Source organism: Astyanax mexicanus, chromosome 2, assembly GCF_023375975.1.
Source record: "Astyanax mexicanus isolate ESR-SI-001 chromosome 2, AstMex3_surface, whole genome shotgun sequence".
In the NCBI taxonomy this organism is placed as follows: Eukaryota; Metazoa; Chordata; class Actinopteri; order Characiformes; family Acestrorhamphidae; genus Astyanax; species Astyanax mexicanus.
The window spans coordinates 65,896,198-65,923,557 of record NC_064409.1 but is presented as its reverse complement, the minus strand read 5'-3'; the positions used below and the strand labels follow the sequence as shown (position 1 = coordinate 65,923,557).

The 27,360-nt window shown below is 39.6% G+C and overlaps 2 protein-coding genes across 2 annotated transcripts in view; one reads left to right on the top strand and one right to left on the bottom strand.

The window, feature by feature from the left end:
- The window catches only part of LOC103035845 (dedicator of cytokinesis protein 2), a 117,808-nt gene that overhangs the window by 31,829 nt on the left and 58,619 nt on the right, over positions 1-27,360 (bottom strand). The window lies entirely within an intron of this gene.
- On the top strand, positions 1,300-26,565 carry insyn2b (inhibitory synaptic factor family member 2B). Its single transcript, XM_015600726.3, has 4 exons — positions 1,300-1,556; positions 15,006-16,862; positions 18,650-18,724; positions 25,096-26,565. The coding sequence occupies exons 2-4, from the start codon at positions 15,313-15,315 to the stop codon at positions 25,262-25,264; spliced, it is 1,794 nt and encodes a 597-aa protein (XP_015456212.3). The 5' UTR covers positions 1,300-1,556; positions 15,006-15,312; the 3' UTR covers positions 25,265-26,565.

Here is a 27,360-nt window from a genome sequence, read left to right as displayed (position 1 = left end):
CACACACACACACACACACACACACACAAAAACTGTTTCCTCTATCTCAGAGGCACATGCAAGATGAGCACTAACACCTCAGCCCCACTGTGCAGAGCCCCTTACCTTTAAACACAGCCCTCACAGACAGTCTTTCAGAACATCAGCTCTATATCACAACTAACAGCATTTCCCAAATTTCCTGACCTTAAAAATAAGAGAAAACACGCACACCTTAACTAATCAATAGATCAGTCTAAAACATGCTTCTGTCATTTATTTCTTGTGAGCATGTTTCCTGACTCTTCATCACACTCCTCATTTAAGTGGTCCAGTTTACTGACCATTACATTTTCTAAGACTAACATTCCAGCCTCAAGTTTAAAGGAGAGGGAAAGAGAGAGGGAGAGAGTGAAAGAGAGAGAAGTGACAAAGAGAAAGAAAGTGACAGCTAGACAGAAAACCAATCAGGAAATTAAAGCTAGAGAGACACGGCAAAAAAAATTTAAAAATAGAGAGGTGGAAGACGAGAGAGAGAAAGAGAGAGATAGGGAGAAAGTAAAAAAAGAGAAAGAGACAGAGATAGAGGGATAAGGAGATGATGGACAGAGATGTGGGGAGAGATAGAGAGATACATAAAGAGATGGAGGGACAGGCAGATGGAGGCAGAAAGAGTTCGAGGAAGCAAGACAGAGAGAAAGATAAAGAGAAAATGCTAAAGACAGATATAGACAGAGAGAAAGAGATGGAGGTAGAGAGAGACGGAGGGAGAACAGAGAGGTAGAAACAGTTAAAGGGAAAGAGTCAAAAACAGATATTAAGAGAAATTGATAAGGATAAAGAAATAGAGTAAGACAGAAAAATAGAAATATGATGAAAGAGATGAAAGGAAGGAAGGAAGGAAGGAAGGAGAGATTATGGAGGCAGAAAGAGCTGGAGGGAGAAAGATAGCGAGAGTGAGAGAGAGCAAGAAAGAGAGAGAGAGCATGGGAATAAATGTATCTGGATCTGCCTGTTTGCCAGCGCAAATGATCAATGACAGCTGAGCTTATAAATCAGCAACTGTATCACTGCGATAGAGATGTGTGTGTGTGTGTGTGTGTGTGTGTGGGTTTGCATGTGTGTCTGTGTTCCTGGTCCAGCTCTTTAGAGTTTGGACCTGTGCACAGTCAGAGTTCTGTACTGCACTCCACTGTAGCAGAGTAAAGCAGAGAAAACCAGGACACATAGCAGGATTAACACACACACGCACACACACACACACACACACACACACAGGGAGACTGAGGGAGGGAGAGGGGGAGGTACCGAAAGGCTCGGTTAACTAGTAGAGAGAAGCAGGCAAACGCAGGAGAGCTATAGAGAAAGAGAGAGGTGTGTGTATGTGTGTGGTGGAAAAGAAAAGAAAGAATAAAGGAGAAGAGTAGAAGAGAAATTTCACACGTGAAAAAACGGAGATACATGCTGGAGATTCTGCGGAAGGAAAGATATAAGAGCTGGAGAGAATGAAAGATAGAGGAAGTGACAGAGAAACGGAGTGAAAGAGGGAAAAGAAGAGACGGACACACTTTTTGAAGGTCGGTACATCATCCTGTATATGTGTGTGAGAGTATGAATGTGGGTGAACGGGGTAGAAGGGGAAATTAAGTATTTGATTAATGTTTTTATTCAGAGAGAAATTAATAAATGATCAAGTTATTGAAAATACACACACAGGCACACATTATTTATTCATGTATGGATAACAAGCTTAGCAATCGGGATACTGTTTGTGTAATGGACAGGGTGAAAAGTGCATGGAAAGAAAGTGAAAACAAAAAGGAAATGCTGTGGGGGGGGGGGGGGGGGCGGCTGTATATAGACTGGACATTAACTGCCTCCAGTAACTGTGTTTATTGTGATTACTGTAAACCTCAATTAACTGTTTACATTTCCTGTTGCATAATAAATCGTACTGACCATAATAGAGGACAGAGGCTAATAAATATTTATGTCTTGCGCTTAATATAAAAGAGTATAAAAACATGGTATATTTATATTAAAAAATTACTATAAAGTGATAAATGACTAAGAGAATAATATAATAGATATCTGAGATTATGATTCAGATAATGCAAAAATGAAATGAAAAAAAAATTAAAAACCTTTGCTTTAATCTTCCTACATGGCTCAATACTTCTGTGTGAGCGTTCTCATGTTGCATAAAAGCAGGTGTGTAATCCCACCCATCTGTCAAAGAGAGCTTTAATTCAGCATTGTGTGTCAGTGTTTGTGTGTGTGTATGTGTGTAATAGAGAGAGACTAGGCTTTCTTTCTCTCAATCTCTTAATCATGAGCGTTTATCTTAAATTGTCCTCTTATGTGCACATAAAGCATATATTGAAATGTGCATTCTGCATCTGTTTATCAGTGTGTGTGTGTGTGTGTGTGTGTGTGTGCGTGTAGTTATATGATAGTGCAAATGGTTTTCATTACAAATGGCTGTGTAAAAACGGGGTCAGATTTAAACTGATTACTATTTATTTTTAGCCATAAATCTGAACATTGTTGCAGGCTTTCGCAGTATTGTCCAGGGATTTTCAGAAACTGTGCATGTGTGTGTGTGGCTGTGTGTGCTTAGTGCATTACTTTGTAATGTCTCATTAGTGGTAAGTAAAGCTGTGCAACTGTGTGTAATGTTGCGAGTGTAATATGTATGCCATAGCCGGTCAGTGTATGACTTAACTATAATGATAATGTAACTTGCTTGCATTCTCAATCCCACACACAGAGTCTGACCTACAGGCACTCACAATCAAATATATGCTAAGCCAACCAGTTTGACAGTGTACCGCCTTTCTGTCTTCATATCTGTAATGTCAGTAAACAGAACTAAGCACACATTGCTGTAAAAATTATTGTGACACCAACATATTACACCTACAGTAACATTAATGTTGTCTCATTACAAATCCATACACATTTAAAAGAAAACGGTTCCCCCTCTGCAGTTCTAACAGCAGGTTTGGAATGCACTGGCCACTTTTATGTACTATGTTCCTCAGCACTCTGAGACACCACATTGTGCGGACCACTTTACATTGTCTGCTTTGTTATGGCTGAGTTGCTGTGGTTTTTAATTACTTCCATTTTTTTATAATCTCACTTACAGCTCACAATATCCCTGAGAGGAAAAAAAATAAATAAATAAAACTGACAATGGTGTTCATTGAGCTCATTAGAATCACTCATTCTCTCTACATCTGTATCAATGGGATAAATAAAAAACACCTGAATTCATTTATTAAGAGCTGACTATTATGTTTCTTAATATAATGTTTGTGCAGGATACTCACTATGTTACGTATGAGCACCTAGATCAGGGTTTTACCCAATACATTTGAATGATTTTTTTAATGCCTTTAAGGCAAATTTCCATGATCATACGTTTTTTTTAAAGATCAGTGCAGACATGGACAATACAACTTTATTTACAATGTATTAATTAAATGAATCAGATAAAATGTTGACACAATCTTTAATAATAAAATGTGTGTCACATCCTGAGAGCTCCATTGTGTAGGCATAAAATTACTGAGTTAACTTTGAGCTGATGTATTTGTTAGCTCAAAATAGATTTTCTCCATCAATAAACTGAAACACAAAGATTTGTATAGCAAATTGCCATGACTTTTCCTAAACTTTCTGGGTGTATTTAATTTTCCAAAACTTATCCAGGCCTGGAAACTGCTACTTTCTAATTCCATGACTTTTCCAGGTTTTTCATGACCATCAAACCCTGTTAGAAGATAAGATGATCCAGTTTTTAGACTATTCAATTTTATATTGAGCATCACACTCGTGGAAAGATTGCTGGTGTCAAGCAGACTGGTTTATGATTTCTAAAACTGGGAGTTTGTTTAGGATGCTGTAATAAGAACAATTTACAGTATGCAATGAATGAAATGTCTTGTTTATGAGACTCACATAAGTTGGAGTCCGTATTTGGAAACAACACCTTGAATCCATAGACACGGTCTGCCTTGTGTCAGCCATCCATGCTTGTAGAGGTGAGGTCACTGTATGGGATTTTTTTATTTTTTTGGCATATTTTGGCTTGTTGATATCAATCAATCATCACTTAAATTCCATAGTTTATCTGTGTATTGTTGCTGGCCATGCTCTTTCTAATTAAAATGAAACCGTCTACTAAGGGGTTGCACAATGTCACATGCCACAAAGTAAAAATCGACTCAAACTGGCTTAAGTTTAGCTTTGAGTTCAGTGTTTATCAGTGACCTTCCCAGTAACCGGATCTAAATCCAATAGAACCCCTTTGGGACGTGGTATATTGAGAGACTAGCAGCATATATATATATATATATATATAAAATCCATGAGTTTCTGAGTTTCCAAATCTGTCTCAGCAGGTGCACATTTCACACTCTACCTCACACAGCGCTAAGCCACATTACCATCTCAAACACACACTATCAGCAGTCAAAGGTAGACTGTAGCAGCCCTGTGTGTTAGGCCTCAGGTGTAGGGACAGAGTGAGCAAGAAGGATGAGGGGAAAAAAGGATTGCCCTATGCTATGAAAATGAAATATACAGACATGTCAAGTCACAGGATATCAGCATGTAACTTGATCATGAAGTTGTACAACAAAACAATGCATGTATATTACAATGTTGAAGTTGAGAGGTTTTATCTTGGAAGTAATGCTGAATTTATGTTACCTAATAGGAACCACAGGAACCATAGGAACCAATACGAAGCATGTTCATTGCAAGGTGAAACAATCTATAGGAGTTCAAGCGAGGTCTGGTTGTGGGTGCCAGATGAATTGGACATTCAATTTCTTAAATTATAAAGTCACTGAACATCCTTGATCCACAGTGTCGCATGTGTCCTGGGAATACACAATAGAAGACATTACCACCCACAGTAGACAATGCAGTGGGTGGTAATGATTGTGATTGGCATCACCTGGCTATAATTTTCCTTGCAAATAGACAAGCGTCTCAGAAATTACATTCACATTCAATGCAGGAGCCCCCATGCGCCCAATGAGTTTTTATCTTCCATAGGACATGGCAAAAGTCACGTGACACTGACATCTGGCATGATAATGTATATAAATACATACATTGCTGGTACACTCTTATACTTTATTGTTCAATTTGGGAAGCTGTTATATGAAATGAAGAAGGAGGGATAGAAGTGATGCAAACAGACAAACAGGAGTTCACACAAAAAAGGCATAAAAAGTGTGGGGGGGGGTGCAGTGAGGATAAGGGACAGAGAGAGAGAGTGAGAAAGAGAGAGAGAAAGAGAGAGGGGTAGCTATATAATGTTGACAGTGAAAGAGAGGGAGTCAAAGAAGAGATTTCATTGTGTGATAAAGAGGACACAGGGGTAAAAGGGTGAAAGGAAGAGAAAGAGCGAGAGAGAGAGACAGAGAGAGAGAGAGAGAAGGCTTAGTGCCAGGAAAGGGGTGATGACAGGTAAGAAAGACACCAACAGTGATGGAGAGAAAGAGAGAGGGCAAAGATAAAGATGAGCGGGCAGCTGAAGAGAGATAATGATGGAGGAGGGAACATCGAGGTTAGGAGGGGTAGCAGGACATATAGGAATTGAGAGAGAAAGAGAGAGAGAGGAGATGTGTGTGAGGGATGGAGAAGGAGCAGAATACATTGAAGAAGAACACTTAGACAAGTTTTAACTTCTTAAACTCACATTCACTTTGAGTCTGTGTGTGTGTGTTTGTGGGCATGTGAAAAAAGAGAGAATGAGAGAAAAAAAGGGGGAGGGAAGTGACAATAAATGTCAAAGCATGTTTATCTGTAAATAAACATGAATTAGAAATGACTGAAATGTTCCCTCTGCTTATCTCTCCTGTGCCTTAACCCAAAAAAGCCTTCCCCCCCACCAATACACACACACACACACACACACACAAACCACAAACACCTTTCCGCTGCTCTGACTCTGACTAAAAGCCTTGTTTGATTAAGTGATTGAAACTGAATGAAAATGGTGTGTGTCTGTGTGTGTGTGGTTGGTGTTTTCAAATCTCTTTTCTCTTTATTCAAATACACATCTGCACTTACAGACCTCCTGTGTATATACATATTCAGCATATAAACATGAACACAGTATCTCCAGTGGAACAGCATAAATAGCTCTCTGTGTTCAGACCAGCAGCCTGTCAGCGTCCAGTTTCCTCTGCTCCAAAGGGAGAGAGTGTGCCGTACAGAGAGAGCAGAGAGAAATCTATAGAGTTTAAAACACTGATGATCATTATGCAAACGTTACATTGTATAAACAGCCCTGTTTTGGCTCTTCTTCTCTTCTTTGGCAGCATGGCAGCACATCAGAAAGCAGAACTGATCAGTTTCAAAGCACCCCTATGCCGCATCTCTACGGATCCTCTAGTCCTTCATTAATCCCAATTACAGACGCCTGCCATGTTCTGTTTTCCCTCTATTCTTCACTAAGATATTCGCCCAGACCTTAATGTGGAGAGAGAGTGAAAGAGAGAGAGGAAAAGAAAGAAGAGAATCACCTTGACACCTATTTAGACCTTCATCTAACACACTGATCAATACATTACAAGGTCACTCCACTGTGTGCAGATGTGTGTGACGGTTTGTTTTGGTGAAAGTAATTGGGGGGTCTTCTCTGATTAGATTCCGATGTGATATGCCTGTTTATGTGAGTGCTTGAGGGAGGGTGAGGGAGTGTATTTGTGTTTAAGTGTGTGTATAGGTATGTGTGTTAGTATGTCATTAATATGTTGTGTATATTGGTGTGTGTGTATGTGTTTGAGAGAGAGAGAGAGAGAGAGAGAGAGAAGCAAGAGAGATAGAGAGAAAGAAAGAAATAGGTGTATGTATGTATGTGTGAGGAAAAGAGAGAGAAAGAGACAGAGGAAAAGAGAGTGTCACTTAGTGTGTGTATTTGTATGTGTGTGTGTATTTGTACGCATGTGTGTGTGTGTGTGTGTGTGTGTGCAAATATGAATATTTATGTACGTATGTGAATATGTGATTTGTGTGTGTGTGTGTGTGTTCGTAAGTGGATGTGTGAAATAGTACAGATATGTTCCTTTGTGTGACAGAAAGATAGATACATACACACACACACACATGTATAATACAATGCACGCACCTGTACTCACACATACGGCTCTGGAAAAAAAAATAAGAGACCACCTAAAAATACGTTTCTTTTGATTTTACCAAATTGAAAAACTCTGGAATATAATTAAAAGGAGGATGAATGATTACAAGCCATCAAACCAAGCTGAACTGCTTGAAAAGCAGTGTGTAAGACTGGTGGAGGTGAATATGCCCAAAAAAACACCAAATATTGATTTCTGAACTCCAAAAACTTTATGAATATGAACTTGTTTTCTTTGCATTATTTGAGGTCTGAAAACCTTTTCTGCAAATAAATGCTCTAAATAACAATATTTTTTTGTATTTTGGGAGAAATGTTGTCTGTAGTTTATAGAATAGAACATGTTCATTTTACTCAAACATATACCTATAGATGGTAAAATCAGAGAAACTGTTTCAGAAACTGAAGTGGGCTCTTAATGTTTTTCCAGAGCTGTATATACGAGTGTATTTATATAGGTGAGTACAGATGTGTGCTTGTGCTTATAGGTGTGGGTGAATTAATGCATGTGTGAATAGGTAGTACAGAGTGCAGGTAAAGAATTATTCAAATTAGCTTCAATATGGTTCCCATTATATATCTGCTGAATATGGTCATTACATCTCACTGTTTATCTGCTTTAGGTCTCATTTGTGTGTCCGTGTCTGAAAGGGACTGAGGGAGGACGAGGGGGCTGAATGTCAAATAGATCTCTCTAATGAGCGTGCTCGGTAGCTTTCCTTTTATCCTTATGGACGGTGTTCTGTAATGGCTGCTACTTATAATGAAACAGAGTGCAGTCTTCAGAGAGCTCCCCGCAAGCTGAAGTTTCAATAAACTAAATCAAACTGTAGCCAAAATCCCCATTAATGCACTCCTGTAGAGCCAGACGCCACAACACCGCATAATGGACAGCGTCTGGGCCTCAGTGGAGGGTGTCTAACAAATCGAGTGGCTATGTGAAGCAGCTCTAAACCTCAAGAACTTTGTCTTCCACGCCAGACAAAAACACCCTACGCTCTAAAAAATGAAGGAGCGTCAAATGTTTTTTTTCAACGATGCCACAAAGGAACTACTTTTGGTTCTGTAAAGAAGCCTGTTTATAGTAGAGATATAAGTGTGGGGAACCTTTACATAAAGTATGTGAGTTCTTAAGGTGGTATTGTTAATTTAACTTGCCTATCCCTTATACACATATGTCTTTACAATGATACATTTATCACTCAAAAATCATATAAAATTCTAACTTTATGTCGCTGCTTTTTCAAACACGTTGAGCCAAAAAATGAACATTCCTCCGCAGAGACATTTTTTCATCCTTTAGATTCAGAGCAACACGAATCTGGTGCTGAAAATCAGGCAAGCACAAGACAATACTGTTTTAAAACACTGTATATCATTTAGATCCAGTGAATACTTGAATCATACTCATGTCACCACTTATTAAAATCATAATTTTATAATAGAAAACTGCTATAATAAGAACTGTGGATCTGACCTTGTCTAAACAGTTACCACCTATTGATTCTCCACACTGATCTATAGATGTTGTAAGGCTTGAGGTGCTCACCTGAGAGAAAGCTAATGTTGTGTTTATCTGGCACTATAATTTTGCTGATTAGAGTTTTGATTCAGAGTTAAGTATCTTCAGTAATTTCCTCAGGGAGTTATCTTTTTTCTAGTCAGTTTTTTTTTTTTGTAGTTTGTATTCATCACAGCTCACTTGTACATCAGATAGGGATTTGCCTACTGGATATTTGGGCTTTACTTGCATTCATGAGTACAGCTCCCAGAATCCCTTATAATAAAGCTCTTTCATTCAGTCAGTCAACCTCGTCTTTAATATTAACAGCATTACACAGCGCTGTTCTGGCCAACTCGCCTCACTGTTGACTAAATCTGAAAAAAAAATAGCAACTCAGCATCTTACTGTTACTGTACTCAGGTATACTACAAAAATGTATAACAAGAAAGGTGGCATAAAGTGCACTTCTGTAGACCATGATTGTGGAACTCATGGGGCTGGAACGGTGCATAATTTTGCAGAGAATAACTATTTGACTGACTGATTTTTATCTCTACTTTGAAGACACAATGTTTTTCTTAATTGGCTCTAAATACAGGACTGTAGCTTTTTCGCACAACTTTTTGCAATTGTTCCTAAGTGTTGATTGGATATTAGGATATGTCATATCTCTGAGATATGGTTCAGGTCTATAATCATTGCTGACAGCATGCCTTGGTATTTCTACCTGTGTGCACATTCAGCTTGAGCAAACCTTCTGGTCAATTTATATGTGATAGCTCTGGATGTCTTCCCTTCTGTGGTCAACCTGCTCAGCTGATTGGATGTACAAGCTGTTTGCTTTCACTTGGTGTGTACTGTCTGAATATAAGTCAGACACAGTAGTGCTTGTTATCCAGGCCTGCATGTGTATTGGAAGGTTAAGTGAATAATGGAGCGGTGTGTTTGTGTGTGTGTGTGCATATGTGTGTGGTCTCCTATTTGGACTGCAGGTACACCAGCCAGCAATCGATACCCAGGGAGCTGTGGATGAAGCACTCTGTCAACAACTCTCTCTCTCTCTTTCTCTCTCTCTCTCTCTCCCCCACACACTGACTGAGAGATACAAATGTGCACACATGCATCATAAACTAACAAACACAAATTATCTTAAATATATTAAACACTAAAATTTAAATAGTATACCCCTTACAAATGCATTACACTCTCATACACATATACAACATACTAATAAAAGACCACCAGAGAGAGAGACAGAAAGAGAGAGTGAGTGAGTGAGTGAGTGAGTGACAGAAATGGTGAAGACAGATATAGATACAGACAGAAACTAAGAGAGTGAGAGAGAAGTAGAAGAAAAATAGTCAGAGTGCGAAACACAGAAATTGTGTGAGGCATGGAAGGAGTGAAAAAGGGTGAGAGACAGAGGTGACTGAATGAGTGACTGAGAGAAAGAGTGAGACAGAAGGAGTGAGTGGGACTAAAAGAGAAAGAGTGAGAAATAGTTGGTAATTGTAAGCGAGAGCTAAAAACAGTAAGTGTTTGAGAAAGAAAGAAAGATTTAGTAAGTGAAAGAGACATAATTGTTAAATGAAAAAAGTGAGTGAAACAGAAAAATTAGAAAGAGGAGGGGAAAAATGAATAAATATGAGAGGCAAAAAGTGTGAGTAAAATAAAAGTGAGTGAGAAAGAGACAGAGGGAGAAGAAGAGACAGAAGTGTGAGATACAGACAAAAAAACTGATGCAACATAAAGATTGAGTGAGTGAGAGAGACAATGACAGAAAGAGTGCGAACGATAGAATAAGTTAGTAAAAAGGAGACAAAAAGTGTGAGACGGAATGAGTATGAGAGTGGCAAAAATAGAGAGTGAGAGGCAGATGTAAAGAGTGTGAGAGCGACACTGAGAGAATGAGAACGAGAGAGAGAGATAGAGAGAGAAAGAGTGAGATTGAATTTATATGGGGGTCCTGGGGTAATTTGCTGTTGTACAGGAGCTTCTCTGTGATTTTATTTTCCGTTCTGATTGGCCTGTTCTGTTCTGTGGTTTGTCCCCCCTTGTGTGAGGAAATTACAGGCCAAACCGCCTACAGTTCATCACTGAACCCAGCGGTGGTCTGAGCATGTCTATCTCATCTGGACAAATATGCCTGACTCTCCCAGGCAGATGTCACACTCGCATTTGAGGGGATAAAAATCACCATTTATACTGTTCAAATGCACATTTGGTATTATAATGTTGCTTCCTCTAACTACAATGTGAGCCTGAGCAAGTAATGCAAACATTCATGTACAAGAATTATTTTTACTTTTACTATAAAATGTCTTACAGTCAGGCTATTGTTGCCCAGATGGCACAAAGTGCCAGCACAAAAACATAATATACACATTAAAACATTACTGACTGACCAAAATGTAGAAATATTGATCTTTACTCTCGCTCTCTCACATTCTCACACACCCATCCTTTATAAACACACAACAGGGTGATTAAAATGAGCAGTGTGTCCACTGGGAATAGAGGGACGGAAGGAGAAGCACAAAGTCAAGAGAGGAAGAGTGTGAAAAAGGTGTGTCTGTGTGTGTGTGTGTGTGGCAGGGGCATATTATGCCCCACTGGAGTGGATAGAGAGATCAGGAAGGCTTTGAAGGAGGCAGAGGAACGTGTGCAAGAGAAAGAGAGGTGTGTGTGTGTGTGTGTGTGTGTGTGTGTGCTGAGGCGAGGGAGTGTGAAGGATAAAAACTGAAATATTGCTGTCTGCTACTGCTGCTGAAGCACGGCATAACATTAAAGGACAAGACATGACAGGAATGCAATGTTGAGATCATGGGAGTGGAAGTGTATGTGTGTGTGTTTGTGTGAGAGAGAAAGGATGAGTTGAGAAAGCAGGGGTCATTCTAAATGTGAAAAGTCAATTGCACTTTAATGGATGGAAATGAAAATGTATTATTTAGAATGAAAAGGTAAATTGCCCTGAACAGACATTAATTAGAAATTTAGTATTTTATGTGTTTTTTTTACTGAAGAGGTTTGTTCTTTTTAAACCCACATCGCAACTCAACAGACACATTTTTTTATAGGATCCCTGTCCTGCATCTAAACCCAAATATGGTTTCTAAAGTAATCCCATATTTTCCTACCAACAGTTTTGGTAGGAAACCAAAATATCCTCATAGTTCACTAACAACTGTCCTCCCAACCAGATTTAATATATCCCAATTAATTTACAAATTAATCATCTAGTTCCATTACAACTGTCCTGATAACCAGATATAAACACAGCCTTATAAATCTCCAACATAATGACATAATTCAATTTCAACTCTCCTGCTAACCAGACCTAAACACAGCCTTATAAATCTCCAACATAATGCTATAATTCAGTTCCGAACAGCCTGCTAACAGACCTAAACACAGCCTTATAAATCTCCAACATATTTGCATAATTCAATTCCAACTGTCCCTCTGACACAGTCTATTAATGTTTAATGTATTAATGCCTTAGTTTATTTCAAAATAATCTTACAGTTCTATACAAACTGCACTTTTAAAGAAAAACCCTATAACTCTATCTTAAAATAATTCCATAGTTCCATATATAGGTGGGAAATATGACAGTATTTTGTGGTATTGTAATCTATTTTCTTTTTAAGCATACTGAGAATATCATAAGTGCATAATTTCAGAAGTGAATACATCATTTCAAACCAACCATCTTGCTTACCAGACCTGAACATAGCTTGATTAGTCTCTAAAACCATCCCATAGTTCCCTACCAACTTTCCTGCCAATGAGGCCTAAATACAGCCTTATTAACCTTCACAAACATGTGTCTGTATGCACCACATCATGTATGAATACAGATACTTTAACAATAAATATATAAATAACCTTAGTGTACACATACAACGAGGTACACAAAATACACTAGAAACACTTGAGTCTACAAAATCAGAGAAGAAACTGTTCCACACACACACACACACACACACACACACACACACACACGGATAGAGCCTGTTGCAGTGAAAGACTGATTTGATGAGAAAGACTGTGATTTCGCTGTGATTACTGTGATGTCTGCAGCAATTCTTTGTTAATATGAGCCATAACCCAATCAAATTAACAGATGGGAAATTGCCTTCTGATATTCTCAAAAAGTGATGCACTCCAATCCCCTGCTAAATTAGCTTCAAACTCCCATCACACAGACACACACACACACACACATACACACACACTCGTCTCAGCCACTTCCTCTGCCTTTCCTTTCAGCATCCTAATCAAGTTCATACACCCACACACCACTTAATGAGGAACAAGGGCAAAGTGTGTGTATTAAAGTGTGTGAGCATTTGATTACGATATGTTTCTAGCGTACACACACCTGTTTATCATGCAATTTATAGTGTGACTCTGTGTACATGTGTGTGTGTACTGCATTGCTTATTATTAATGTCCTTCTGTCAGAGGCTAATGGGGGTCATTAGCATATTAGGCTAACGATCCAACGACACACACACACACACACACACATACACACACAAACACACATACACACACATACACACACACACTGAGAAACACGTGAAGTGAATAAGAGTAGCTCAACAGCTTAGAGACAAGACAAGGAAGCTAGAAAGACAGGGCTTAACCCAGAACAAGATAACAGCTCCAATAGAAAAAGCGTGCTTACACTCAACAGAAAAGAGAGAAGCAAGGAGCAAACCCTCTAATTTGAAGGAGTGAGGGATTGGAATTAAGAGGAGGAAGAGTAGATATAAAGGGATTAGTATCAAAAGAGAGGGGAAGAGAAAAGGTCACAGGGCTTATACAGCAAAAGGGAGGGGAGTGAACACAGACAAACAGAAAGAAAGAGAAGGCAGAGAAAGAGAGAAACAGCGAGAAAAATTAACGAGAGAGAGAGAGAGCGAGAGAGAACTGACTCATGTCATTGAGAATGTAGTTAACCTCGATTGTAATTCAGCACAGGCTTGTATTATGTTCCCACAATTTAACTTGCCCTTTTGGGAACAAACAGAAGCGGCACGCTTTCCTGGCTTCAGAAAGCCGCTTACCATGCCCACTTGTTAGCTTTCGAGTTCACGCAAAGTACATAAAACATCTTGAGGAAATACATTAAATAAGCTCTAAAACGAGCTCTATTATCAGCTCCACAAACAGAGCACTGGAGGACCCTCTGCGTTTTCTATTACAAAATTATATATAACATTATCCATTACATTTTCCTTTACTTTACTCAATGTACTGTTTTTGTACTGTTTATGTTTTTGTACGTAAAAATCTCAAAAACTTTGTAAAACTATGGTTTGAAAGAAAGCTAAAGTATTTTGTTTGTGTTTAAAAAAAAGTCTGTTGTGTCCTTCAGATGTTCTAGTTGTTCTCATTGGCTTTAAGCGATGTTGTATGCTTTCAGAGGGAGGCCATAGTGCAGAAATGTCCCCGTAATAAGCTTCCAGCAGGCGCAGCACAAGTGTCAGCTTGGCTCTAAAACAGGCTTAAAGAAATCCCATATTAGGGCCAGTCGCACTTCATGAGCAGTTATTTAATGAACTGTAGCCTGCTGCTTAGGCAGGCCTTGACTGGGGGTTTTAAACATTTTGAGGCAGGAAGTTCCTAATGCTCTCATTTGTCTGCTTTGTGGCTCAGATGAAAGAATCATGGAAACTCGTAAACTCAGGAGAGCCCTGAAGGTTTGGAAGTCATCACAGTTCTGTTACTTTCCTTCTCAAACACACATGATGTAATGTGGTGGTAAACCTACATTATCACCACAGGAGTTTTGTTCAAAAGGACCTGCTTTCATTCATTCTATTATGAATTCTATTATTCTTCTTCAAATGTTCTTTATCAAAGGCAATGGCATAACAAGCATGACAAGAATCATTTGAATGCACTATGTGTGGGTATTTGTGCATTTAATGGATTCTCATATACAACGAACCTCATGATGATGTTTTTAAAAAAACATATATATATTCTTATTGCTATACTTTTTAAAATGTGCTAAATAAAGTTAAAACAACAACTTGCATTTTACCAATATTAAAAACTGACAGTGAGGGGTGAAAAACAATCTGATCAAATCCAATTATTGTAACCGAATGACTTAAGAGTTTTTTGTTTATGTTGCTCTGAAATGTAACGTTTGCATCATGTTTAGTCAGAATTGGTCAACACCTGACTAAAGCCTGCCTAGCCATCAGGCAGAGTGTGTGAGTTGGAACAGTGTGGTTATCAACCACATTGTCCTGGACATCTATCATACTGCAATATTCGCACAGTTCTGTGTTGTAACTGCAACACATTTATTGACATGTTTTTCCCTCTTCTTGACAGGTACAAAGATAGCCGAGGGGACCAATCAAATGGCATGGTGATATCTAGCCAAAGTGAAAAACCCACTAAGGACCTTGCACCAAACCATTTGCTTCAGAGCCAAAGCCAAGAAGTTCAGAGACACAAGAGGATCTTCAGTTAATGAGGCCATCTGAGACCATTTAGCTCGTTCTCTCTCTCAGTCACACACACACACATTTATCATTCTATGAAACATAATCATCTTTGGATCAAGCAGCATGTTGGCTAAGAGACATCCCTCACCCTCCAGCTCCCGCTCAGGGGGCTGAGCCAGCTGGAGCAGGTGATGGGCCGTAGGGCAGCCGAAACGACCAATCCGGTGCCAGCGCTGGGGGTGCCCCTCGCGGGGGGGCGGGCTGTCCTGTCGCAGAAATGGGGTCCACTTTGCAGCGTGGGAGTGCAGACGTCGCCGGGGTTGCGCTCTCTACCTTCTTTAAAGAGAAGGAATCAGTCAATGGGCACGACTCATGGAGTCTCTGTGTCCACAGAAACCATGTCCCTGGACAGAGTGAGGCCAGTCACCAAGGGAAAGCTCCAAAATTGCATCAGCAACATGTCCCAGGATGACATGTCACAAGAAGGGGGCATCTACTGCCAGATCAAATCTGTTCCTACCAACTCCAAATCAGGATGCAAAGGCAGTTTTAAGAGGAACCCTCGTTATGTCAATGGCAGCATAGTTGCACCAGAGTTGGTAGGCGGGGTTTGCAGCGAAGGGGCAGAGGCGGAGGAGGCAGGTGCCCAAGCCCGGACCAACATGCAAGAACCCAGACGTGGTCAGTCTCTGAAAGGCGAAAAGGCTCGCCCTGTGGCACACTGTGGGATTGTGAGTTCCTACGCCACACCTCCACGACCCTGCCGCATGGTGACATCACCCAGGCTATGTGGCACATGTGGAAGAAGACAATCGCAAGCCCCGCCCTGCATGGTGCATGCCTGTCGCAAACGAGCAGCCAATCAGATTCGAGCGAGCATGACCCTTCCAACACCGCCCAAGAAGGACTTGCCCAAATTACAAAAGCAACATTCTACCGAAACGAACACAACAAGCTCCTTCCACACACAGAACACTCACAAAGACAGTGACACTATTTCCACACACTCACAAAAAAGAGACACAACTACACAAGAAACACAGACACAAGCCAATACTGCAGCCCCTCAAATGGTACATAACAAAATTTGTAGAACTGACTTGCTGACCACGCAACTATCTAAAAGACAAAGTAAACTCAAGTCATCACAACAAACACAAACCTCACAAACAGGAAGCCCTGCAAAGAAAACTCCACCCACAGAATCAAAGACTGATGAAAAGCAACACACAGCGAAGGAGACACAACCTAAAGAGGAGACTGTGAATAAGCAAAATGCTGCAGCTCCTGAGTCTGCACATTCATCCGTGTATGTCACCCCTAAACCTCCTCCACCTGTACTTTCTATTGGAGTAGAATCAAAAGCCACGCCCACTCTCCCACCTAAAAACTCCTCTCACACCAAGTCTACGGAGGCAACGCCCAAAGTTTTTTTACCAAAATCTCCAAAAACTCAAAAATCTCCAAAATCAGAGATCAAAAACACACCAAAAACGTCTCCTCCTTATTCAGAACCTAAAGTCCAGAAGGAACCAGAAACCAAGCCATGTCCTACAGATACTACTAAGCCCCCAATAAAGGACATGGCGGCACCAGACATACCGCAATGCAACGGGGTACCAACAGCACTCCACGGACTACTCCAGGACATAGAGGATAACCTGCTGTCCAATCAAGAGAAGATCAAAGTTCTACTTAATGTGATTCAGGACCTGGAGAAGAGCAAGGCCATGAGTGAGGGGTGAGAAAAGAGAGGGGGGGGGGGCTATAATACAATATAATATAATATAATATAATATAATATAACATAATATAATCAAAAGAACGAAAGAGCAAGTCACAGAGAAAAAGTTTTCTATCCTCCAACCTCCAAAACACCCACATATTGCAAAACAATTACACTGGGGCATGCTCCGAATACTGCTAAAGCCACATTGGGAAAAAAGTTTTTTGCAAATAAACAATGTTATTCTTATATAGTTTTTGCCTGTGTGGTGGCTAGAGATGGGCGATATGGCTCTAAAATAATATCACGATATTTCATGGTATTTTCACGATAACGATACTTTTGGCGATATGACAAAACACTAAATTAGACTTAAAATTATTTACAATTTTATTAATGCATGCAATATGATATGGCTAACTGAGATATTTAAAAAACAATTTTGTCAGATTTGTAACAGAATCTAGGATTATAATACCCAGGATTATAAATGATAGTAAAATAAATTATACTGGACACATAGAATCTGTCTCTAGTAGATATATAATTAGAAATTAGAACAGTGTGAATTTTTCTTTTGCAAAAAAGTAGTACCCTGATTTGAAAATTAGGTAATTAGGGGTGGGTGATATGGCATGATATTACAGGGCATGATATCGTTCACGATATTCAATTTTTTTGGCGATATTATCACGTAGGATACGCAATGGCACACCCCTAGTGGTGGTTTTACCATATACTACTGTATACTACCCTATAGTTTTTATACTACCCTATACTCCCTTATACTACCCTATATTGCATATACTACCACATAATAATTCTATAGTACCTAAAAGACCATATGCACTACACAGCATTATACTCCTTATACTACCCTATGCTTAATATTTTACCCTACACTACTCTAAATAATTTTATCTAAGTATAATAATTCTTCTTAGTTTCTTCACATAACTGTAGTAAATGAAAACATTAGTTTTCTTTTTTTATATATATAATTCCACATAACCTGGAAACCTGGCTAGAGAGAGAGAGAAGTGAGAGAAATTTTTTAAATCATCAGATTCAAACCAAGCATAAGAGGGCAGTGGAAGTGAGAAAAGAACTGAATAAGAGAGAGAGAGTCTGTAGTTGGTGATTCAGTATTCCGCAGCTTGCACATCCCATAATTCCCGTGGTGAAAGTGGTCTCTCAAGGCAGCCCCTCAGGAATCAAAATCATCAATAGAAATTCTCTCTCCTTTCCCGTTCCCTCTCATCTTTTAGTCTTCGTTTCTCTCCTCTCATCTCTCTCTCGCCTCCAAAGCTGCACCCTCTTCACTTTACCAATACATTCCCTCTCACCTCTCTCCATTTCTTCCTTTCAGTCTGTCTGCTTTCCTGCCTGACCTCTTCATCAGGTTCTCCCTCACTTCCGTATGCTTCCTTCCCCTCTTTTCCTCTCGTTTTCTGCTCTGCTTTGCCACCTCTCCTCATGCTGTCAGTTCTCATCAGCTCTTCCAGACAGACAGTTCTGCTGTGTGTGTGTGTGAGTAGGTCTCTATCTCTCTCTGCATGTGTGTGAGTCTTCTGCAATCTTTTCACAACTGGCAACTGAAGATGTTGAGCACTATTTATGAGACATGTGGACTCGAGTCACATGACTTGGTCTCCAGTCCGACTTAAGTGATAAATTTGATGAATTGCTACTTGACTCTACAAAATAAAACAAGACCAACCATTTGACTTTGACTTTAACTTGACTTGAGTGGAAAGACTTGGTTCCCACCTCCTAATTGTTTCTATTATTTTTGCAAACAGGCGCTGCTCCTACAGAACTGGGCAGGACATCAACAACTGCTCCACCTGTCAAAAAACGGCCTGCATTATTTACAGGTACTGTTTGATGTACAAACACAAAATACACACTGCGCACGTCAGCGCTGATGCAGTGTCAGAAGCGGGGCTGATGTGTTCGAGGTGGTTATTTATATGAGTTTAATAACTGGATTTGTTGTAGCGCTGTGGGCTGAAGGCTGTTCTGCTTCATAGCTTTTTATCATTAAGACACAGAGGGTTCACACTGCCAATTAAGAGAAATAAAGCCCTACAGGAGACAAGGACACACATCAACTAACACAGAGAGAACACACACACACTGAGGACCAGGGCATTGTGGGATATGCAATAGTTCAATCACCTCAAATGCACAGTGCTGCTACAGTCATGCCTCTAGCTACCCTGCAACCATTTATCTTCACTCCTCACACACAGCTTCTCTCTATCTTCATTACATATGGACAAAAGTAACCTTCTTATTTATTCTTTCTTCCAAAATGAAGGGTTGTGCTGCTTTTATTGGAGTAACTCTACTGTCTCTGCTGACCATGAAAGGCTTAATCTTTACTAGATTGTGGAGCATTGCTGTAAGGATTTTACTGTATTCTGCAACAGGAGTGTGAGTGAGGACACAATGTTGTATAGTATTGAATGGAGCACTTACATTCCAGAGAACACAATTCCACTGCCCAAACTTAGCATTAGGCATGTTGCCGATAGGGTCAGAGTTATGTTTATCTGCTCAAGACAGTCCAATTGTTGGCAATACTTCTCTGCAGGGACTACACAAGCTGCATTTGCACATCTGTGTTAGCAAAGGGTGCAATTGAAAGTAGCTGAATGCATTTATTAGAAGGGGCTAACTCTATATTTTCCTACATTGTAAATAAATACTGAAGTCATCCAGACTATGAAGAAACATAAAGAAATCAAACCAAAAACAAACCAAAAACATTTAGATGCTTTTATCTGTGGGGCTGATAACTTCTGATGCTAAAACTCTGATGAACTTATCCTGTGCAACAGAGGTAACTCTTTCTCTTTCTTTCCTGGGGGTCCTGATGAGAGACAGTTTCATCATAGCGTTTTTAATGGTCTTTGCGATTGCACTTGAGGATACTTTCAAAGTTCTTGCATTTGTTCAGATTGAATGACCTTCATTTCTGGTTTGTTTAAAATCATTTTTACTAAATAATTCCATGTTTTCTTCATAGTTTGTATGTGACTTCACAAAATGTAGCTATTTCCTCTCTTGATCTTCATTTCTCCTTTCTCTCTTCCATTTTTTGCCTTCTTTCCCTCGTCGACTTTTTGTCCTCCTCTTCTCTCTTGCTTTCTCCTTTTTTTCTTTTTTAACTATTCATCTCTCTGAAATACAGTCTAATACAGGTTTTCTTTACTTTTCCCTTTTTTATTATTCTCCACTGAGTCTCTTGATCTTGCTTTCCCTCTCCGTCTATCTTTTCTTTCCATCTCCATTTCGCCCTCCTACTGTCTATATCTTGGTTCTCCCACTGCTTTCTCTCTCTCATTTTTCTAAGCTGTCTTCTTACTTCACACTGTCTTCCTCTCTTTCCCCCTCTTTCCTCCATCTTCCACTGTCTTGCTTTCTCTCTTCTTCTCTGCTACTTTCTTTTTACCTACTTTCCCCTCATTCCTCTCTTTTCTCCTTCCTTTTCCCTCTTTTTCTTTTTCACTCCATTTCTTTTCTCACTTTCGTCTCTCTGCCTCCCTTTAATCTCTTGCTTATTCATCTCTTGCTTCCCCCCATCATTTTTCTAAGCTGTCAGTTCTGCTGCACTTTCTGTTGAAAAGCATCAAAATTATTCCACTATCCTGAACTTCAATCTGACACACACACACCATGAACCATGAATTTGCCACTAGCTTCAGACCTCTTACCTCCTGTAGGCTTTTACATCCATCCATCCAACCACACACACACACACACACACACACACATGCACACGCACACAGACAAAAATACACCCAAGCAAACACACCACTTACACACACACTGTAGCCAATGCTACATTCACTAGCTTCAAACCTCTTACTTTCCTTCTGGCTGTTACACACACATACACACACTCGCCCACACAGAGGTAAAACCAGCCTCTGGAATCAATTAAGAGGGCCTGCTTTTTTCTATTGAAGCTTAATCCCACAACAATATAGAGAGATGAGCCAAGTGCGCAAAACACACACCCCCTCCTCCCCTTACACACATACAGTTCCTCAAAAGGTACACACACACTCACACACACACACTTCCACACATACCCAGAAAGTACAGCAACAGTGTAGGATTAGTAGACACTTTAGTTTGCACCTCACAAATCATCTAAAATCTCGGGCATTGCTTCTTCAGCCGGAATACACAATCAGGAAAGTCTGTTTCCATTAAAAACATTATCTCCAGCTTTGCTTTTATCAGGCCCAGATGCACTCACGGAGAACTGGGCCTGGCTTTGTGCTAACTACTGCTTTATGATTTCCCCAAGATAAGTTTATTCTTCCACCCCACCGCTCTCTGGAGGGATGCTCTGCTTTACAGAGGTTTCAAAAGAGGAAAACACTCTTCCCTCTCCCATCGTTCATCATTTATTCATCCTTTCAATCCCCTTTTCTTTCCTTTTTACCCAGCTCACTTCTTTATCTTCATCTCTGCTCATTCTTTTCTACCTTTATAAACCTTTCCCCATCTCTATTAGTCTCTTGCTGCTCTATCCTATACTTAAATGTATGCCTTCTCTCTGGCTCTTCATCACTCCACTCAGTTAGTCTTTCACTTTACCTTGCGCTCAATTCATGCTGACACAAGATATGTCTAATGAAGTAGAAAGATACACAGTCACATACTGTAAGCTTTCAGCCATAAACTTCACTGCTACCTTTTCCTTCCTACTTAATGTGTTTTTATTCCTTATTTTGTATGAATACTACATTCTGTCAATTATACTCGTTTCTACTAAATTTGACTTATTTCAAAATCAAGATGCCAAAACACTGCTACAGCGGAAAAAAAGCATCCAATAACAAAATGCCTGCAGCCTCAAAATGCTCATTGCCAAATCATTATAATGGCAAAAAACAACAGTATAAAACTACACTAATTGAACATAAGTATTGGAAAACCTACTGAATTTTTAGTTTCAGTAATCAATTATACTACAATTGCTATGGTTATTTATGAGGCTAATTATCTAACTTCACTCTGAACTGAACTGAATGCAATCAAATACTCACAGCAATGTAGTAGGAAAAAGTAAAAGAGAATTAATTATTTTAAACACCTTTGATTGAAAAAAAATGTGTCCCAATAATTAGGTCCATATAATAAAAAAGCAAAACCATAGATATTACTTATTTTTCTTGCCAGCACTGTTTGTTTTTTTTATTATTCAATAACATCCAAATGCAAAATAGGTTATAGCTAAGGTTCATTTAATATATATATATAAAAAAACATTCTTACAAGTTAACAATTATTCACTGGTATGTAGCATATATGCTACAGGTATGCTAACTTGTATGTTGTTGTACTGAGAATTAGCTGAGGTTTTAATGGATTCAGTAACACACTTTTACAGAATAACTGTACAGAGAGTACACACACACACAGAGCACACAAGTTCATGGTCCCGTGACAGATGGCAGTAGGTCGGATATGGCAGCCCATAGCAGGACTAAATGGGTCGTTATGTACCTTTGCTCACTACCAGCGATACAGAGGAAAACAGGGCTGCTTCAATGTCAGTTCTTGTGGACAGAAGGCAGCCTTTGAGTGAGAGATAAATAAAAATGAAAAAAAAAAATATATATATAGGGAGAGAGAGAGATAGAGAGAGAGAGAGAGCAAATAAGCAAAAGAAGGAAATATGGAGGGAAAGACACAGAGAAGGGTGGGCTCTCCGAAGATGAGAATCAAGACGGAACAGACAAGAACTATGCAGTGTGTGTGTGTGTGTGATTAATGTTGTCCTGTTGTTTGCCTTAATTTGACAAACTGGCTGTCATAAGCGGGCTCAGAGATTAGATGAAATATATACAGTACGTCTCCTCGTCTTGTTTTGTCTCTGCTACTCTTCTTCAAAGTCAAACATTCTTTGATAACATGACAAGACAGCTCCTCTTCCTACCCGTTATGAAAAACTTCAATTACGTATTGTTTTTTAGACTACTCTTCTTCAGAGTGATAAAACATTTATTGGATTTAGCACGTATACTATAGTAGCTTTCACAACACAGTGCTGAGCTGGATATTTTAAGAGCCTTGGTGACATAAAAAGATTAGATCCTCAGATCAGATTGTGGCATTATTTATAGATTGATCATGCCGTCTGAGACTAAAGTACAGCTGCAGGATACGTGTTAAATTCACAGAGCTTTGTTTATACCTTACTGAATATTGCGACAGTAATACACCTAATAATATGCAGCACAGTGCAAAAAGGAAATACTAATTAATATTACCAAGGCTCATTTATTGCAGCCTATAGTAAAGAACTATAGGTACTATTTGGAGGTTGGGTCCTTCTTAGCACTGCAGTAACCTTGATGTTGTGGTGGTGTGTTAGTAGAGTGTGTTGAGCTGGTAAGAGTGGGTCAGACACAGCCATGTTACTAGAGTTTTTAAACACTGTGTTTGATCACTCACTGCCCACTCTATTAGACAATCCTACCTAGCTGCTCCACCTTGTAGATGGAAAGTCAGAGACAGATGTAAAGTCAGAGAACAGTTTGTGTTGGTCATCCTCGTCACAGGATGCTGCCAACAAGAAACTGTTATTGCACTATTCCCAGTTTATCAGTGACACTGAGGTGTCTAAAAACTCTAACTCCATACATACAGTGAGTCCAAGAAGTATTTGATCCCTTGCTGATTTTCTTCGTTGGCCCACTAATAAAGACATGATCATTCTATACTTTTAATGGTAGATGTATTCTTACATGGAGAGACAGAATATTAAAAAGAAAATCCAGAAAATAAATCTAAGGAATATATATTAATTGATTTGTATTTCATGGAGTGAAATAAGTATTTGATCCCTTAGTATTCATTAGCAGTTCTGGCTTTTACAGACCAGTTAGACACTCCCAATCAACTTGTTACCTGACCTGAAGCCACCTGTTCTCACTAATCACTTGTGTGAAAAACACCTGTCCACAGAATCAGACAGATCACACAGATTTCAAGTCTCCAACATGGGTAAAACCAAAGAGCTGTCACAGGACCTCAGAGTCAGAATTGTTGACCTTCACAAAGCTGGAATGGGCTACAAAAAGATTAGTAAGGTGTTGGATGTGAAAGTAACAACTATTGGTGCAATTATCAGAAAGTTTAAAGAGTATAATATGTCAATCAACAGACCTTGGCCCGGTGCTCCAAAGAAGATTTTGCCTCGTGGGGTGGCAATGATGCTGAGAACGGTCAGAAATCGTCCTGGGACCACAGTTTGCAAGGAAACAATTGGCAACACTTTGCGCAACAATGGATTCACATCCTGCAGTGCCCGAAAGGTACCCCTGCTGAAGAGAGCACATGTGGAGGCGCGCCTCAAGTATGCCAATGATCATTTGAAAGATGAACCAAGTTATTGGGAGAAGGTTTTGTGGTCAGACGAGACCAAAATTGAACTTTTTGGCCTCAACTCCACCCGCCATGTGTGGAGGAAGAAAAATGCTGCCTATGACCCCAAGAACACTGTGCCCACCGTCAAGCATGGAGGTGGAAGCATAATGTTTTGGGGGTGTACCGCACAATCCTGAGGGACAACCTCCTCCCCTCTGCCAGGGATCTGAAAATGGGCCGTGGTTGGGTCTTCCAACATGATAACGACCCTAAACATACAGCAAAGGCAACAAAGGATTGGCTCAAGAAAAATCACATTAAGGTCATGGAGTGGCCCAGCCAGTCGCCAGACCTCAATCCGATCGAAAATCTATGGAGGGAGCTGAAGGTCAGAGTTGCCAAGCGACAGCCCACCAACCTTCATGATTTAGAGAGGATCTGCAAATAAGACTGGGCCAAAATTCCCCCTGGTGTGTGTGCTAAACTTGTGGTTAACTACAACAAACATCTCACCGCTGTGCTTGCAAACAAAGGCTTTGCCACTAAGTATTGAGTGTGTTTGGCAAGAGGGATCAAATACTTATTTTCCTCATTGAAATACAAATTAATTAAAATATATTCTTTAAAATTATATTCTGGATTTTTGTCTTGATATTCTGTCTCTCCATGTTAGAATATATCTACCATTAAAAGTGCAGAAGGATAGTGTCTTTATTAGTGGGCAAACAAAGAAAATCAGCAAGGGATCAAATACTTCTTGGACTCACTGTACATAGTTTAAGTCTACAGCAGAAACAGTGAGGTCAATTTTGATATAACTTTTTGTTGTTATTCCTTCTCTCTCTTTCTCCAGTGTTGAGCACGATTTTCGGCTGCAGGAGGGTCGATTTCAGAATGTGCTTGAGGCACTGGACATGGAATATGATGTCCCAGCACCCATTCCAAAACAACCTGTCCCCTCTCGACCCCGTACCAAGAACCGTGTCAAGAAACTCCGCAAAAAATGTTTCTGGTGGCTGTAGCCCACAGCAAGGAACTCTATAAAAACACTTACCACAAGCATCGCTATTAATGCAAAGGTTCAGAGCATTCCAACCACAGAACCCTTGTCTGCTGCCAAGAAACAGGTCTATGTCATTAATGTCTTTTTGTTGCTGAAAGTTTTTGCTTTGAGGCTATGGACTTGGACACCAGCACTACTGTCAAGAAGACGGGAGATATATCCATAGAGATCTTTCTAACCATAACCTAATTGCAAATTTTGGATATAAATCTCACACCCCATACAGTTGTTTCTACAGAGAAAAGTGGATTTACTCCTCTGTTTCCACACAGGATTTTTTTTTTGTGTCTCGTAATTTATGTTCAATGGAAGGTAAAGGAATTAAACCTTCTAACCAAAGACAGTTGAGAAAAACACAAGAGGACAACGGAAATCCTTCGGACATTTCTGGACTCTCGAGGGAACCAACAGCTAGAGACTCCAGTCAATCAATAGCCTTTATTCGGTTAACAGACAGAACTGGGATCCAATCAATATTACCCTTCACAATGACTGACAGAATGCTTACTTAATAGAGACACCCTGTCTAAAGTAAAAGCATTTCATCACAACACTCCCTGCCTGAAGTGTAAATGTAGATGTCTGAATTTCCTCCCAAACTTAGTCTACCTTCAGTCTAAGCTCAACGGAGAGCGTGAATTCTCATCCAATTACTGACAGTATAACATTAGATGGGGTAGAAACAGCTACATCCCAAATGCACACATTTTAATCTTAATTGGTTGCTTGCAGCTTGAAACTGTAGAACCGGAGTGATGCGGGACTTGCGAAGCCAGGCACTGAAGAACTGGATAAAAAGGAAAAGTCTGTTTAACTATTTAAGCCTAGCTCCTTCGCATACACAATTGCCCGAGTTGCTCTCCACAGCAAGAGTATTTGGAAGCTAATGTAATATGGATGCACTTATGGTAATTGAACAACACACAGATATGTAGACGAGAGACTGGACTGGAAATGGATTTGCATTTGGTTTTCTCACACACTCATAATAATAGTTTCACAGTGTGACTTCATTAGTGAAATGGATGCACAAGTCTGTGGTCGCATATACTAAACACACACACACACACACACTTAGTCTTCCACGGTTTGTCTGTATTGAACATAGACACATCATCACTGTATTTTTATACACGGCTATTTTAATAGGCTCAAACTACATTACCCACAATTCCTCATGCCATCATTTTAGCTGTCGTCACGGCTGTTTGTAACTGATATATTTGGGATGATATAAATAAAACAAGTATTTTGATGCAGCGATTGTTTCCAGTTTGCTGACGGTGGCGGGGCAGGCAATATGTCAGGCTTTCTATTTTGAGAAAAGGCCAGATTCAGATGCAGAGTGAATCAGTGTGGAAGCTATAGCAAGAGCTTGTGGACATAGCGATTTCCCTCTTTATGAGAATATGAATATTTCAAGAGGAAAATACTTTCAGAAAATCAAACAAAGACAAAAAAAGCAATATGGCCTAAGTAGAAAAAAGGGTTTAAGGAAAACTAAGCACAGTACAACAAAAAGGTTCTGATAAAAGTGATCTGACCTTACCTGAGAGATTAGCAAAGAAACAATGGATTAATTATATATGCAAAAGCAACAAATCTGGGTATAGATTAGTTGGCTTCTTATCTAAAGTTACGTTGTTTACTACAGATGGAAAGTGCAGAGTGGAGAGTCATGCATGATCCTCAGGGTTCTCACTATTTCCCACTCTTCATTATCTCAATATTTATGTCCCGCATTCTTATTGTTCTGCTATTTGTTGTGCTATCTGGTGTCGACCAGAGGAGGATGGGTTCCTCTTGAGGTTTCCTCTTTATGTGAAAGACTTTTTCCTTGCCACTGTCAGATTGTTCAAAGGAGGCTCAAACCCAGATCTCTGTAAAGCTGCTTTGTGACAACATTTGTTGTGAAGAACACTATATAAATACATTTGAATTAAGCTGAATTATAGAAAAAATATTTTCCTGGATTTTTTAAGGATGTTTTACATGACTTCGATACATAGAAAATGTAGTGTAAACTAGTTTTATATACTATTCAACACCAAGTAC

Coding starts and splice junctions, on each gene's coding strand:
- insyn2b (XM_015600726.3), top strand. CDS start 15,313: ATGGGCCGTAGGGCAGCCGAAACGACCAATCCGGTGCCAGCGCTGGGG. Junction 16,863..18,649: donor AGCAAGGCCATGAGTGAGGG/GTGAGAAAAGAG, acceptor TTTTGCAAACAG/GCGCTGCTCCTACAGAACTG. Junction 18,725..25,095: donor ACGGCCTGCATTATTTACAG/GTACTGTTTGAT, acceptor CTCTTTCTCCAG/TGTTGAGCACGATTTTCGGC.